Here is a 15,932-nt window from a genome sequence, read left to right on the forward strand (position 1 = left end):
TCCGCCTGTGACTCGACTTCCTGGCAGTAAACGCACCGCCCTGTTTACATTGATCTCCTGGTATAAATGCAGCACCTGCCACAAGCCGCGCCTTTCACTCCGATTTCTAACGTGTCAGGCATTGACTGGTTTTTAGTAACGTGAAATCTCCATTTAATTACTCAAACACTTATTAAGATGATTTAAACTCGTATATTTAACGTTGTGATACAAGGTGATTAAATCTACAGCACATCCCAAACCAGCAGCCTCCGGCTGATGGGAACAGCTTCATCTCTCAGTCACACACAAGCGACATTTGGGTATCTCCCGCCATTTCTTCCTCATCACTGGGCCCGAATCCTAGAACTCCCTGCCTAACGGCGCTGTGGGGTCATATTCACCACACGCACTGCAGCGGCTCGAACAACTGACTCTGTGTCATTCCCTTCACCTGCCCCTGCCTGATGTGTGCAGGAGGACTGGGGCCTGGGCCATCTCAGCAACTCCTCCAGCACAAGTTGCGTATCCGCCTAGCTGCTGCAGGGCCGCGTCTTTCTCAGTCATTGTCAGACAGTGTAGGCTGATGGGTCAGGAGCTTTCTCCCCAGTGCATCCTGACATTCCCTTTCTCCTCCTGTACATTGTTAAATAGAGGGAGAAAAGCGCTGGAAGGCATTTCCGAGCTGCCAAATTTGACAGGAATGAATTCTGTTTTATACCAGCTGCACTTCTGAATGCATGATTTCCAAAAAAAGGCAGGAGGCCAGTCATTTTAGCCGCTGCTGTGTATTCTAGACCCTTTTGCCTTTGCCCCACCATTGGTACCTTTAGACATCAGTGCTCTAAAATTACCTCCAAAATATTCCATCCCTCCACCTCTCTCTCCACCTCCCCTCGAACACTCCACCACTGTCTCCACCTCTCCTCCATCTCTCCACCTCTCTCTCAACCTTCCCTCCATCTCTCCTCCATCTCTCCACCTCTCTCTCAACCTTCCCTCCATCTCTCCTCCATCTCTCCACCTCTCTCTCAACCTTCCCTCCATCTCTCCACCACTCCCTCCACCTCCCATCGAACACTCCACCACTCTCTCCACCTCTCTCTCTACCTCTCCTCCATCTCTCCACCTCTCTCTCAACCTTCCCTCCATCTCTCCTCCATCTCTCCACCTCTCTCTCAACCTTCCCTCCATCTCTCCACCACTCTCTCCACCTCCCATCGAACACTCCACCACTCTCTCCACCTCTCTCTCTACCTCTCCTCCATCTCTCCACCTCTCTCTCAACCTTCCCTCCATCTCTCCTCCATCTCTCCACCACTCTCTCCACCTCCCCTCGAACACTCCACCACTCTCTCTACCTCTCTCTCCACCTCTCTCTCCACCTCTCCTCCATCTCTTCACCTCTCTCTCCACCTCTCTCTCCACCTCTCCTCCATCTCTCCACCTCTCTCTCCACCTCTCCTCCATCTCTTCACCACTCTCTCCACCTCCCCTCGAACATTCCACCACTCTCTCCACCTCTCCACCTCTCCTCCATCTCTCCAACTCTCTCTCCACCTCCCCTTGAACACTCCACCTCTTTCTCCACCTCCCCTCGAACACTCCACCACTCTCTCCACCTCTCCTCCATCTCTCCACCCCTCTCTCCACCTCTCTCCCAAAACCACCCATCTCTACGCCTCTGATGGGGAAGTAATTGGCTGATTCAATGTTTTTCATGTACAGGACTTACCTGAGTAATTGCACACTTTAGTTAGGTAGATGCCAGTGTTGTAGCTGGAGCTGTACTGGAACCCCTTGCTAGGGGCATGGCCAGTTCTGGGGCAAAGCCTTCAGCTCAACAGCCAGGGTTTGTCAGGGTCCATACCTTTTGCTGTCTCCAATGGTGTTTAATGTGGAGGAGCACTAATTCATCAGTCGAGAGAGGGGAGTACATGATAATCAACCAGAGATTTCCTAACCCACTTTTGACCTGATGACATGAAACTTCATGGGTTCCAGAACCAATGTTTAGGGCTCCCACCGCCACTCTCTCCCACTTGTATATATATATCACTGTGCTGCCTGCCACAGACACACATGTGCAGGGATAGCGATGGAGGAAATTGGGACATTGGCTGTTAAGGTATCATTCCGTCAGTATGTTGCTTGACTAGTTGGTGGGTACAAGACCCCAGATATTATTTAGTAACTACTAAAAGTGATAAGAGGAGAAACTTTATTATGCAGCGAGTGGTTAGGGTCACTGCCTGAGATTGTGATGGAAGCAGGTTTAATCGGGGCATTCAAAAGGGAAATAGACTGTAATCTGAAAGGGGAGAAGGCGAGGGAATGGCACTAGGTGAGTTGTTCATTCGGAAAGCTGGTGCGGGCACGATGGGCCAAATGGCCTCCTTATGCGCCGTAACAATTCTGTGTTTTTGTGATTCGTATTTGACTTCTCAGTAGCAGTTTGACACAGCCTATTGGCTTGCTCGGCAAGTTAGATCAATCATTTTGTTGTGGGGTTGAAGTCACATAAAGGATGACAGATTTCCTTATCTAAAGGGCATTCGTAAATCAACTGGGTTTGTAAGATAATTCAGTGGTTTCATACTCACCATTACTGAGTCTAGTTTTTTTATTTCATTGACTTTAAGTTCCCCAACCACCATAGCGATATTTGAGCTTATGTCTCTGCAGCATTGGGCCGGGCCTCAGGGTGTTACCGCTATAGCATCCTTTCCGGCTATGGCATGCAGAGCCAATGTGGGTGAATGGAGTTAGGTCACAGGTCAGCCATGATCCCATTGAATGGCGGAACAGGCCCTAAGAGCTGGATGGGGTCCTCCTGCTCCTATTGTCTTATTAGTTAGGACTGAGATCAGCAAATACATTGGAGTTGGTTTGTGAGTTTGGGTAACACATTCTTTGACCATTTGAGCACGGACCAGCTTTGAAACATAACAGGGGCTTTCTAAAGTGTGATAAAGCAAACGGAGCTGATAGTTTAAACTATCCATTTATAGAGTAGTCAGATTTCTCATAATTAAATCTCAAGGGTTTAACAAAGTAATTTTATTCATTCCAGTTCAAAAATAATATGCAAATAAGGTCGTGAAAATAACGTCGCATCTACAGTTGGTGGAAATCTCCAAACTCTCCGTCTGTGTTCTGGGTGTTGACAGCTTATACAGAGTGAGCTTGATGGTGGCGAAGGTTCGGTTTTTGTATGGGGTTGCCCCCGCTTTCAGTCACTGTGATCCACAAAGCACAGTAATAGATCCCGGAGTCCTCTTCCTTGATATCCCGCATGAGCAGACTGCAGGATTTAGTTGCAGATCTTTTTTCAGCAAACAACACTTTGTCGGTCATATCCTGCACAGTCTCGGATGGATTCTTATAATATAACATGCGTTGCAACCCTTGACCCGGGATCTGCCGGTACCAATGGATAATCGCATTCTCAAAGTCTGTCACTTCGATCTTACACTCAAACCGTACAGTCTTCATCAGAGTCCTGGTCATTGAAAATGGAAACTGTGTCAACGTCTGAGCATCAGATTTCCCTGAAAAAAATACAAATCAATCAGATTCTTTGTTAATGGGGGAGCAGAATGATGAATAATGAAAATAATCAGTTGGAACCTAGAATACTGACTGAGGAAAGAGGTTAGTAAAATCAGGATAACGTGAGCCTTCATGTTTGTGTGCCCGACACTGAACTGATTCAGCTTTACCCTTTACCTGTCACTGAGTCGCTGCCATACCGGAAATTATGTCATTCAGTTCCACCCAATACTGAGTCTCCATGTGGCCTCAAGGGTGACGTTTCCATTGGGTGGTTATGATGTTTCCCTTCAGTCCGCCTTTCATCACAGCCATCCTGAACCCTCAAGACCATTCGCTCGCTGTGTCTCGCTTTCTGCTATCTCCTGCTGCCTGCCTGGGGCTCCGGCGTTTCCCTGACCCATTCGAACAGTTGAAATGAAAGTGGCTTCACAGACCCATCTTTCCCACTCCAGTAACAATCTTACACAGCTGTAAGGACATTTCTCCAACACCTCCAGGCCAGAACAAAAAGCCCAAATCTCTTCAATATTTGTCCCCTGACATTAGCTCCAATCTTATGACATGTCTGTGCACTGCCTCCAGCACATTAGTGTATCCTGTGTGTCTGAGTGAACAGGGCGGAGACATTATTCGACATGATCTAACCAGAGGCTCTATACGGTTTGTCCATTACCTCTTCTGACTATTTAAGGCGAACATTTTATTGTTTTTGTTGATTGCTGCTTTCAGTTGGTTGGACATATTGAACATTGCGTCTACTAAGAGGCCTTTAAAATCATCTCATATAAATATATAAACCATTCATACGACAAGCGTATCGCCCATTGTTCCTGTCAAATGGACAGCTCTTCATTTCTTTCTTTGCCTCCCTGTCTCTCTTTCTCAATCTGTCAACCTGTCTTCTTCCGTCTGTACTTTCTTTCCTTTCTCTTCTCTCTCATCATCTATCTCTCACCCTCTCTTTTGCTTTTTGCATACTCTTTCTCAGTCGCTCTCTCTCCTGCCCTTTCTCCCTCTTCATCTCTCACATTCCCTCTTTCTCTTTCGCTTTCCGTCTTTTTCTATTTATATCTCATTCTCTATTTTGCTCTTTCTCTTCCATTCACTTTCTATTTCTCTCATCTCCATTTTTGTTTCTCTCTATTTCTCTTCGTTTCTCTCACTCTTTCACACTCACACTGAAAATGTGGATGTTAAGAGAGACTTTATTGTACTCGTACAAGGAACACAGAAAGATAGCATGCAGGCCCTGCAATCAATTAGGAAGGCAAGTGGCAAGTTGGCTTTTATTGCAAGGGGATTGGAGTACAGGAGTAAGGAAGTTTTGCTACAATTGTACACGGCTTTGGTGAGACCCCATCAGCAGCACTGTGTACAGTTTTGGTCTCTATAGTTAAGGAAAGATATACTTGCATGACAGGCAGTACAAGCAAAGGTTCGCTAGATTGGATCCTGGGATGAGAGGCTTCTCCTCGGATAAGAGGCTGAGTAAATTGACCTCTATTCTCTGGAGTTTAGAAGAATAAGAGGGGATCTCATTAAAATATAGATGATTCTGAAGGGGAATGATTAGGGGAGACAATGAGAGGTTGTTCCCCTGGCTGGGGTATCTAGGAAAAAGGGGCACAGGCTCAGGATAAGAGGTTGATTGTGGACTGAGTTCTTCACTGAAGTTTGTAAATCTTTGGAATTCTTCATTTCAGACGGTTGTGGATGTTCCATTGTTGAAATATTTTCAAAGCTGAGACAGAGAGACTGTTGGTCTTTTAGGGAATGAAGGGATATGGGGAGTGGGCGGGAAAGTGGAGTTGGAGGTAGAAAATCAGCCATGTTTCTATTGAGTAGCGGAGCAGGCTGGATGGGTCATATGGTCTACTCCTGCTTTGATTTCGTAAGTTCTCTCGCTGTTTTTCCTCTCTATTTCCTATCGACTATCTGAGGTGGATGTTGATCAATCCACGGCACCAAGTAGCGGAGTTCTCCTGGTGTCCTGACTAATATTTCTCCCCAAGTACCGCCACTAAAACCGTTTCTTTCGCATTTAGCTTAGAGTTGTTTGGGCGACCTTGCAATTTGGTTCCTGCATCTCCAGGATTCACAACATTTCAATAACCGGAAAGCCTCGAGTTTATGACCGATGCGATGTAAATGCAAGTCCCCTCTCCTCTTTCTATCTTCAGTTTGCCCTCGCTGCCCATATCATCTCGCTGCATAATGCAAACGGAACAGATAATACGTTTCAAAGTCATGAATGAATCAGCCTCGTGTCTGTGAAAAGAAGGACATGTCCACCTGGCCCATGAAACCTACTCCTCCTGTAACCTACATACAACCTGCTCTGTAGGGGGATCTATCCACCCAATCAGCTGCTCAGAAAACATTTAGCCAGGTTTCGCTCTGCTGTGCTTCAATATAACTTCAGAAGATCTGCCCAAACATCTAACCGACACTAAGGTAAAAGCAAAATGCTGCGGATGTCTCTCTATCCGACACTGTTGGTCGAGAATCCGCTACCTTTCCAGTAACTCGGAAACCACTTGTTCCAAACCTGCTCCAGCTGCTCCTCTCCATTTGTGTTTATACCTTAACTGTTAAGCTTTGCTCCGATTCTCTAACAGGAAATGGGGGAAACGTTTGAAGGATCATGTGTACAATTTGAAAGCAACAGCATGAATTGTGACACAGCTGGTTCCCATCAGAATAAACACCTGGAGGTGAATTTCCTCCCACACGCCTCTTTTTAGACTGGGTCATGTCACCCTCGCAACTGCTGCTCCAAACTCCGCAATTGCCCCCATGGCCCTCTAAAGCTGGTTTGCCCCACCCACTCCGATCCCATTACCCGGATAGGGGTAATTCGATGCAATAAGCAATCCTACCCCTCCCCCCACCCCCATTCCCACCAGGAGGTTAAATGAACAGACTATGTAAAATCGGAATGAGTGATATTCCGTTTACTCCTGGAACTGGAAATGTGTCTGGGCTCCAGTTTTGGAGGGAATCTTGGCTTCTTCTCTTCCCCCTCCGGCACTGAGCCCCACGTACGGGGTAGATGGGAACACAAACAGATCAGCCATGGTATTGTCGAGGGGCCGAATTGCCTACTTCTGCTCCTATCTCGGATGCACTAGTGACTCCAAGCAAAGCCGCCACTGACACGGCCACAGGTGTGAACAGTAAGCAAAGGCCAAAGCCAAAACAAAAACAGAATTACCTGGAAAAACTCAGCAGGTCTGGCAGCATCGGCGGAGAAGAAAAGAGTTGACGTTTCGAGTCCACATGACCCTTCAGCAGAACTGAGTATAGTTAGGAGAGGGGTGAAATATAAGCTGGTTTAAGGTGGGGGGCGGGTGGAGAGAGAAGTTGTGGGTGGGGTGGTTGTAGGGACAAGCAAGCAGTGATAGGAGCAGATAATCAAAAGATGTCACAGACAAAAGGAACAAAGAGGTGTTGAAGGTGGTGATATTATCTAAGAAAGGTGCTAATTAAGAATGGATGGCAGGACACAAGGTACAGCTCTAGTAGGGGTGGGGTGGAAAGACTGACAGGGTATTACAGTTATAGATTTAAAAATAATGGAAATAGGTGGGAAAAGAAAAATCTATATAAATTATTGGAAAAAACAAAAGGGAGGGGGAAGAAACGGAAAGGGGGTGGGGATGGAGGAGGGAGTTTAAGATCTAAAGTTGTTGAACTCAATATTCAGCCCGGAAGGCTGTAAAGTGCCTAGTCGGAAGATGAGGTGCTGTTCCTCCAGTTTGCGTTGGGCTTCACTGGAACAATGCAGCAAGCCAAGGACAGACATGTGGGCAAGAGAGCAGGGTGGTGTGTTAAAATGGCAAGCGACAGGGAGGTTTGGGTCTTTCTTGCGGACAGACCACAGGTGTTGTGCAAAGCGGTCGCCCAGTTTGCGTTTGGTCTCTCCAATGTAGAGGAGACTGCATTGGGAGCAACGAATGCAGTAGACTAAGTTAGGGGAAATGCAAGTGAAATGCTGCTTCACTTGAAAGGAGTGTTTGGGCCCTTGGATGGTGAGGAGAGAGGAAGTGAAGGGGCAGGTGTTGCATCTTCTGCATGGGCATGGGGAGGTGCCATAGGTGGGGGTTGAGGTGTAGGGGGTGATGGAGGGGTGGACCAGGGTGTCCCGGAAGGAACGATCCCTACGGAATGCCACCAGGGGGGGTGAAGGGAAGATGTGTTTGGTGGTGGCATCATGCTGGAGTTGGCGGAAATGGCGGAGGATGATCCTTTGAATGCGGAGGCTGGTGGGGTGATAAGTGAGGACAAGGGGGACCCGATCATGTTTCTGGGAGGGAGGAGAAGGCGTGAGGGCGGATGTGTGGGAGATGGGCTGGACACGGTTGAGGGCCCTGTCAACGACCGTGGGTGGAAAACCTTGGTTAAGGAAAAAGGAAGACATGTCAGAGGAACTGTTTTTGAAGGTAGCGTCATCAGAACAGATGCGACGGAGGCGAAGGAACTGAGAGAATGGGATGGAGTCCTTACAGGAAGCGGGGTGTGAGGAGCTGTAGTTGAGGTAGCTGTGGGAGTCGGTAGGCTTGTAATGGATATTGGTGGACAGTCTATCATCAGAAATTGAGACAGAGAGGTCATGGAAGGGAAGAGAAGGGAAGGGACCTCTCTGTCTCAATTTCTGGTGATAGACTGTCCACCAATATCCATTACAAGCCTACCGATTCCCACAGCTACCTCGACTACAGCTCCTCACACCCCGCTTCCTGTAAGGACTCCATCCCATTCTCTCAGTTCCTTCGCCTCCGTCGCATCTGTTCTGATGATGCTACCTTCAAAAACAGTTCCTCTGGCATTTCTTCCTTAACCGAGGTTTTCCACCCACGGTGGTTGACAGGGCCCTCAACCGTGTCCGGCCCATCTCCCACGCATCCGCCCTCACACCCTCCTCTCCCTCCCAGAAACATGATCGGGTCCCCCTTGTCCTCACTTATCACCCCACCAGCCTCCGCATTCAAAGGATCATCCTCCGCCATTTCCGCCTACTCCAGCATGATGCCACCACCAAACACATCTTCCCTTCACCCCCCCTGGTGGCATTCCGTAGGGATCGTTCCTTCCGGGACACCCTGGTCCACTCCTCCATCACCCCCTACTCCTCAACCCCCACCTATGGCACCTCCCCATGCCCACGCAGAAGATGCAACACCTGCCCCTTCACTTCCTCTCTCCTCACCGTCCAAGGGCCCAAACACTCCTTTCAAGTGAAGCAGCATTTCACTTGCATTTCCCCTAACTTAGTCTACTGCGTTCGTTGCTCCCAATGCAGTCTCCTCTACACTGGAGAGACCAAACGTAAACTGGGCGACCGCTTTGCACAACACCTGTGGTCTGTCCGCAAGAAAGACCCAAACCTCCCTGTCGCTTGCCATTTTAACACTCCACCCTGCTCTCTTGCCCACATGTCTGTCCTTGGCTTGCTGCATTGTTCCAGTGAAGCCCAACGCAAACTGGAGGAACAGCACCTCATCTTCCGACTAGGCACTTTACAGCCTTCCGGGCTGAATATTGAATTCAACAACTTTAGATCTTAAACTCCCTCCCCCCATCCCCACCCCTTTTCCGTTTCTTCCCCCTCCCTTTTGTTTTTTCCAATAATTTATATAGATTTTTCTTTTCTCACCTATTTCCATTATTTTTAAATCTATAACTGTAATGCCCTGTCAGTCTCTCCACCCCACCCCCACTAGAGCTGTACCTTGAGTGTCCTGCCATCCATTCTTAATTAGCACTTTTCTTAGATAATATCACCACCTTCAACACCTCTTTGTTCCTTTTGTCTGTGACATTTTTTGATTATCTGCTCCTATCACTACTTGCTTGTCCCTACAACCACCCCACCCTCAACTTCTCTCCCCCCGCCCCCCACCTTAAACCAGCTTATATTTCACCCCTCTCCTAACTTTACTCAGTTCTGCTGAAGGGTCATGAGGACTCGAAACGTCAACTCTTTTCTTCTCCGCCGATGCTGCCAGACCTGCTGAGTTTTTCCAGTTAATTTTTTGTTTTGGATTTCCAGCATCCGCAGTAGTTTTTTGTTTTTAGTAAAGGCCAAAGCCAGTCTGCCTGAACCCCTGGATGAACATCACTGGCAGGATGAACGCACCCGAATATTTTCTGGGTTTATGGGGAGGTAACTGCCGTTATAACGTGTGTTTAATGCGCTGCTTCTTAAAATGTACACCTGGGGATTCAATGGAAACAAGACACCAAAATCAACCCTAGGCCGCGTTTACTGTTTTAATGCAGAGCTTTACAAAGAAAGATGAAAATAAGGAACGATCCCATTTATTTCACCGTGTCTGTTTATTCGATTGTAAACTCTACATTTAGAGATTAACCTGCTGTCAGGAACAATTGGGAAAATAAGGGAAATCCACGATTCATTTCACTTCTGTACCAAAATGGAAGAAATGAAGAACTGTTTGTGAAATGTGAGAGTTGTTTATCAGGGAGAGGGCGAAGGGTGCAATGAGAAATTCAGAACAAGGAATTGAAGCGGGACATTGTCCTCCTGTGTTGGATTTAACCCCTGGAGAATAGTTGTCACTGAGAATGCATTGTCAAAGCGATCACGGCAGCTGTAGTCCAGTGACTGATTTGTGGTGAGTATCCATTACATTTAGTATTCTTGGATATTTAAGTTTGTTTCACTTTTAAGAATTCGCAGAAACAGATCAAAACCATTGACGACCTCACCATAACATGTTGTGAAGGAAGAGTTTTTAAAAAGCCCTGTCTCCTATTGAAGTACATGAGCAAAACCAAATGGCAAAGATCCACAGCTTCATCCACAGTGTTACAAAAGTCAAAGGAACTAAGGGAGCTTCAGCGGATGAAATAACCGATAACCTGTTTCTTAATCAAATGCCGCATCTGACGAGGCATCAAAGGGACGCATTCCCCTGCACGATATTCCCATTCCCTTTGTTCACCTGAATTCCCGAATTTACAATCCCGATTACGTGTGTTTCTGTTTTAAATTTTGAAATGAAAGTTCCTTCAGTGTTGCTTTTAACATTTGGAATTCCACGTCGAAAGTCTTCACCTTCGCTCTGGGGACTGGCGCTGAGCAGCGGAGAGCCCTGGGTTTCTGTTATGGGCTTCTTACCGTTGTTTCTCACTGTGGGAGGTCCAGCGGGCGCAGTAATAGGTGGCAGCGTCCAACAGTTCAATGTTATCAATGACAAGAAAGAATGAAGAGCCAGCCTTCTCAGCTGAGAATTTGGCTGGGATTCCCGGATCCAGCACCGCTTGGCTGCCGCTGTAACGGATGATTCTCTTGGGCGCCTGGTTCGGTTGGTGCTGGTACCAGTGGATAGTTCCTGGGCTTTGCGACACACATTGCATTTTGACCGTTGTAGTCTCAGACTTAGTGAACGATAGTGGAAACTGCTTCAAGACCTCGGCAAAGTATCCACCTGCAAATGAAACACGGAAAAGCCAGAGAGTCATCAAGAGAGGCAGAACTCGCCGACACAGCGGATCGAGAGGGTCAGTTTCCAGCGGCGGAAGGGCGAAAACCAGAGGACACAGGTTTAAGGTGACCGAAGCAAGGGTGACACGGGGGAAAGCTGGTTTACAGAGCGGGGGGTGGGTGTGGGTTCTGGAATGCAGTGCCTGAGAAAGTGGGCAAGGCAGCTGAACAAGCACCAGACCAGGGGACATATTACAGCACCATGGGGAAAAGGAGAGGGCAGGGGGAGGGGGAAGGAGGGGGGGCTAGCCCAGTTGCTCTGGCAGAGGGCCAGTATGGAGATGACGGGCCGAGTGATCTCCTTGAATGCTGTAACCATTCTGGTTCTAAGTGATAGCTGTCACACTTACTGGGGGTAAGTGTCAGCGCAACAACCAAACAATAGAACAACATGTTGCAGCAAATGTAGAGCAGTGTGGATTCGCTCTGTTAAAGCTGCTGGTTAAAGAGGAAATGACTCACATCTCAGACCCAGTCCATGAAATCGCTTCCGTTTCCTGGCGGTACCATGACCTGTTTCTCATCGGGATCATCACTTCTCCGCCTTCTACACGATGCTTGAGTGTTTTTTTTAGTGTGTGTGTTGATCTACAGGAGATGGGAGGCGGTTCAAACCGATTGTAGACTTCAGACGGCGCCCATTCTATATAACACTCAAATAATTAAACCGCCCGTCTCGCTGTGCTTTTACTCTCATGAATGTCGTTTTCTAATCATTATTGGCTCCAACTGTTCACTTTTAATCGTTTCGCTCTCTCTGAATTGACTGGAGATGTTATTGGATTGTTTTAATGACGGTATTTTACTTGCTTTATCCCCGTTTCGCATTTTCTGGGCCTTTAGCTTTTTCTCACACTCCGTCCTTCATATTTCCCTCCACCCCACGGCAATTGTTTTCAGTTTCCAGAAGTTTCATCAATGTCAGCTCAGAAATCTCCAAATACCCACTTCAGAGACTTGAGCACATAACCCACTGCATTTCAGTGCAGTACTGAGGGAGTGCCGCACAGTCGGAGGTGCCTCTTTCAGATGAGACGTTAAACTAAGGGTCCGTCTGCCCTCCCAAGTGGAAGTAAAATATTCCATGCCACTATTTGAAGAAGAGCATGGGAGTTCCCGTCAATATGGGGGCGATGCAAAATGTATCCCTCAACCAACAGCACTAAAATAGATTATCTGGCCATTTATCACATTGCTGTTTGCTGCGGGCTAATTGGTTGCCACTTTTCCTGATTACAACAGTGATTAAACTTCAAAAAGTATTTTATTGGCTGTAAAACATTTTGGGATGTTCTGAGGTGGTCAAAGGCGCTATAGAAATGCAGGAAGGTGGACATCTGGCATTTGTGCTATGCTTTCTCTAGGTGTCATCTTTGAGAATGGCAGCAAGTGGGTGTACACACACCCTTGGGCCTGAATTTTCCAGTCGGCGATTTGGGGGCGGGGGCGGGGCCCGCCCGCCAACCTAGGGCAAAATTCTGCCCTGGGCAAGAGCAGGTGGAGTTGGCCTGGCCTCCAGGAACTTTCACCTCCTGACCTGAGTGTGAAGAGAGCAATGGAATCTCCTGCCTTTTTAATATTTCCTGGAAATGGGCTGACCGTGACATTCTGGATTGTGGGGACTGCACAGGTGATAGAATCATAGAATCTTACAGCACAGTTGGAAGCCATTCGGCCCATTGTACCTATGCTGCTTCTTTGAAAGAGTTCTCTAATTAATTGCAGTGCCCTGCTCTATCTCCTGGAACCCTGAAAATTGTTCCTTTTCATATATTAATCTCATTTCCTTTAGAATTATAGGGGAAGGCGGTGGTGTACTGGTAATGTCACTGGACTAGTTATCCAGAGGCCCAGGCTAATGCTCTGGGGACAATTAAATCTGGAATATAAAGCTAGTCTCAGTGATGGTTACCATGAAAACCATCATTAATTGTCATTTAAAAACTGCACCTGGTTCATTAATGTCCTTTAGGGAAGGAAATCTGCCATCCTTACCTGGTCTGGCCTACATGTGACTCCAGACCAGAGCAATGTGGTCAACTCTGAAATGCCCTCTGGAATGGTCCAGCAAGCCACTCAGTTCAAGGGCAATTAGGGATGGGCAACAAGTGCTGGCCTTGGCGGTGACACCCACACCCACATGAAAGAATAAAGAAAAAGTTGCTATTGGACCTGCTTCCAACTTTTCAGGCAACACATTCCAGAATGTCTCACTCCAAATAAAAAAACATTCGTCGGCTGGTTCTTATTGACTGAAATCAGTGTGCACTGCATAATGACTCTCCTGCCCGTGGAAACAGGGTCACTTTATTTACCCCATCAAAACCTCTCATCATTTTCAACACCTCTGTTAAATCTCCTCTTCACTTTATTTGCTCTAGGGAAATCAGTACCACTTTCCCCAATTTCTCCATCTAACCGAGGTCCCTCGCCCCAGATCAACACATCAGTTGGGAGCAGGAGGAGGCCACTCGGCCCCTCGAACCTGCTCCGCCATTCAATAAGATCACGGCTGATGTGAATGTAACCTCAACCCCACATTCCCTGCCTACCCCCGATAAACCTCCCCCACCCCCTTGTTAATCAAGAATCTATCTCGCTCTGCCATAAATCTAGTAAATCCTTTTCTGTCTCTTTCCCAAGGCCTGAAAATCCTTCCTAAAATGATCTGCCGCCAATTGAGTATTTGAACTCCAGTGGAGGCCTAGTCATTAGTTCATAAAAGTTTAGCATAACCTCCCCGCCTTTTTATTCTGTGTCTCTGTTTAACTCCAGGGTCCCAAATGCAATTTAATAAGACGTTTATCGGCGATGCCCAGTTTACAGTTCCAACAGGGACCACAGTTGGCCGAGGCAGCCCGTGTGAAACATGCCCTGGCACCGGCCGGCTCCCCAAGCTCTCTGTGTACTCTGACCCGGCCGCTGGCCACACAGCCTGAGCCTCAATGCGGCGTCGGCAGATCAGCTCCATCTCTACCCAAGGCCGCGAGTTCCTCACTGAACCAGCTCTCGGTGTTTTCACCCCCATGTTCAGGAGATCAAAACCACCGAGGCTTCGCTGCCGTCACAAGGTCTGATCATTGCTGGGTTTAGGCAGGAGGGGGAAAAGGCTGTGGGGTGGCTGCTGCTTTTCCCGGTTAGTGGGGACTGGGGAGCCCGGGTTTTTCTGCTAGTGGTTGGGAGTTTTTGTACAAAGCGTGTGTTTCTGCCTCGCACTGTGTGTCTATCCCAGTACGCGCAGTAATACGTGGCCGCGTTCTCCGGCTTCACTTTGTCGATAGTGAGGTAGAATTCGTTGTCTTTATTCTTCCCAGCTTTAAACAATGCACCAAATCCCGGGTCCCGATGTGTGCTTCCCCCATAATAGAGTATTCTAGCGGGCTGCTGGCCAGGTTTCTGCTGGTACCAGTGAAGGGGGTTACTATCGCTGATCTGTATATTTTGTGCTTCGCATTTGATTCTGCCGGTTTTACCAGGACCTTTAGTAACGGATGTTTCAGCCTGTTTCAAGGTTTGAGCGAAATATCCGCCTGAGAAAAGAATACACACGGTTAAAAATAAACAGCGAGGTGAATAAGACTGAAGAACAGAATCTGAATTAAATGCATCAGAAACACATACAGGGCAAAACCACCACCACAATGAGGCAGCAAAGCAGAGACATGTTCACTGGATCAAGGACTGTTCAACTCAACCAACTGGTTAAAGACTAAAAGGAAGCGATTCACTTCCTACTAACACAGCAGTGAAACATTGCCGTCTGTGTTAAACACGCCCCGTCCTCTCGTTTTCCGCTTTGCAGTTGCCCGGATTGGTTATTTGCAATAAAGACAGAGATTGCTGGAAATTCTCAGCAGGCCAGGCAGCCTTAGTGGAGGGAGAGAGAGAGAGAGAGTTGACGTTGCAAATCCCTGAGCACCGGGAAGAGTTAGAGATGTGCCAAGGTTTTAGACAAATGCAGAGGCCGGGAAACGGGGAGGCGAGGTACTCAATGGAGGGAGGGTCTGTGATGGGCTTGGACCACAGGAGAGATTACAGGTCAGAATGGACGATGGTGAGAGGTAAAGGGGGATGGCATTGGGGTGAATAACAGATCGGGTTAGAAGAGGTGGGAATGGCAACAGCAACATCATTACCAACGCCTGCTGTCTGAGTAAACGGGACAGAGGTTATGGTCTGAAATTTTTGAACTCAGTGTTAAGTCTGAAAGGCTGTAAAGTGGATAATTGAAAAATCGATGATCTGCAGTTTTCTGAAACAAAAACAGAAAATTCTGGAAAAACTCAGCAGCTCCAACAGCAAGTGTGGAGAAAAAATCAGAGTTAACGTTTCGAGTCCGTATGACTCTTCTTCACAGCTAAAGAAGTCATAAGGACTGGAAACGTTAACTCTGTCTTTCTCTCTACAGATGCTGTCAGACCTGCTGAGTTTTCCCAGCATTTTCTGTTTTTGTTTCAGATTTCCAGCATCCGCAGTATTTTGCTTTTATATTTGCAGTTTTCTGTTGGGTAGCGTTTTATTCATGAGGAGGTGAATGGGTGTGTGTGTGTGTGTGTCAGACACACTTTCATTCCAGTAGCAAAGTAAAGGATTGTTTCTTGTGGATGGCAAGAGCAGGAAGAGGCCATTTAGCCCCTTCCAACCTGTTCTGCTATTCAGTCTGATTGTGGCTGGTCTGTACCTCAACTCCCTTAGTGTTCTTACACACAAAAAATCTATACATCTCAGTCTTGCAAGCTTCATTCGGCCCTGAGCACCCACGGCTTTTGGGGGGAAGGGAGGAGAGAGAGTTCCAGATACCCACTCCCCTTTGTGTGAAGTGTTTCCTGGCATCGCCCCTCAACGGCACGGCCCTCATTTTAAGATTATGTCCACTTGCCCTGGACTC

The 15,932-nt window shown here is 47.5% G+C and overlaps 1 protein-coding gene and 1 gene segment (V, D, J or C); both read right to left on the minus strand.

The window, feature by feature from the left end:
• Positions 1 to 14,755, minus strand: part of LOC144679434 (immunoglobulin lambda-1 light chain-like) — a 41,865-nt gene extending 27,110 nt beyond the window's left edge. The window contains exons 1-2 of the mRNA XM_078539805.1: positions 14,666 to 14,755; positions 14,270 to 14,574 (exon numbers count right to left, since the gene is read on the minus strand). Coding sequence (XP_078395931.1) covers positions 14,270 to 14,574; positions 14,666 to 14,708 — 348 coding nt within the window. The 5' untranslated portion in view covers positions 14,709 to 14,755. The remainder of the gene's footprint in view (positions 1 to 14,269; positions 14,575 to 14,665) is intronic.
• LOC144679388 (Ig kappa chain V-VI region NQ5-61.1.2-like) lies at positions 10,477 to 11,437 on the minus strand. The segment is given in 2 exon segments: positions 10,477 to 10,988; positions 11,395 to 11,437. Coding segments are annotated over 2 exon segments (357 nt in total).
• Positions 14,756 to 15,932: the final 1,177 nt, after the last annotated feature.

The sequence above is a fragment of the Cetorhinus maximus genome, chromosome 4 (genome assembly GCF_964194155.1).
Source record: "Cetorhinus maximus chromosome 4, sCetMax3.hap1.1, whole genome shotgun sequence".
NCBI lineage: Eukaryota > Metazoa > Chordata > Chondrichthyes > Lamniformes > Cetorhinidae > Cetorhinus > Cetorhinus maximus.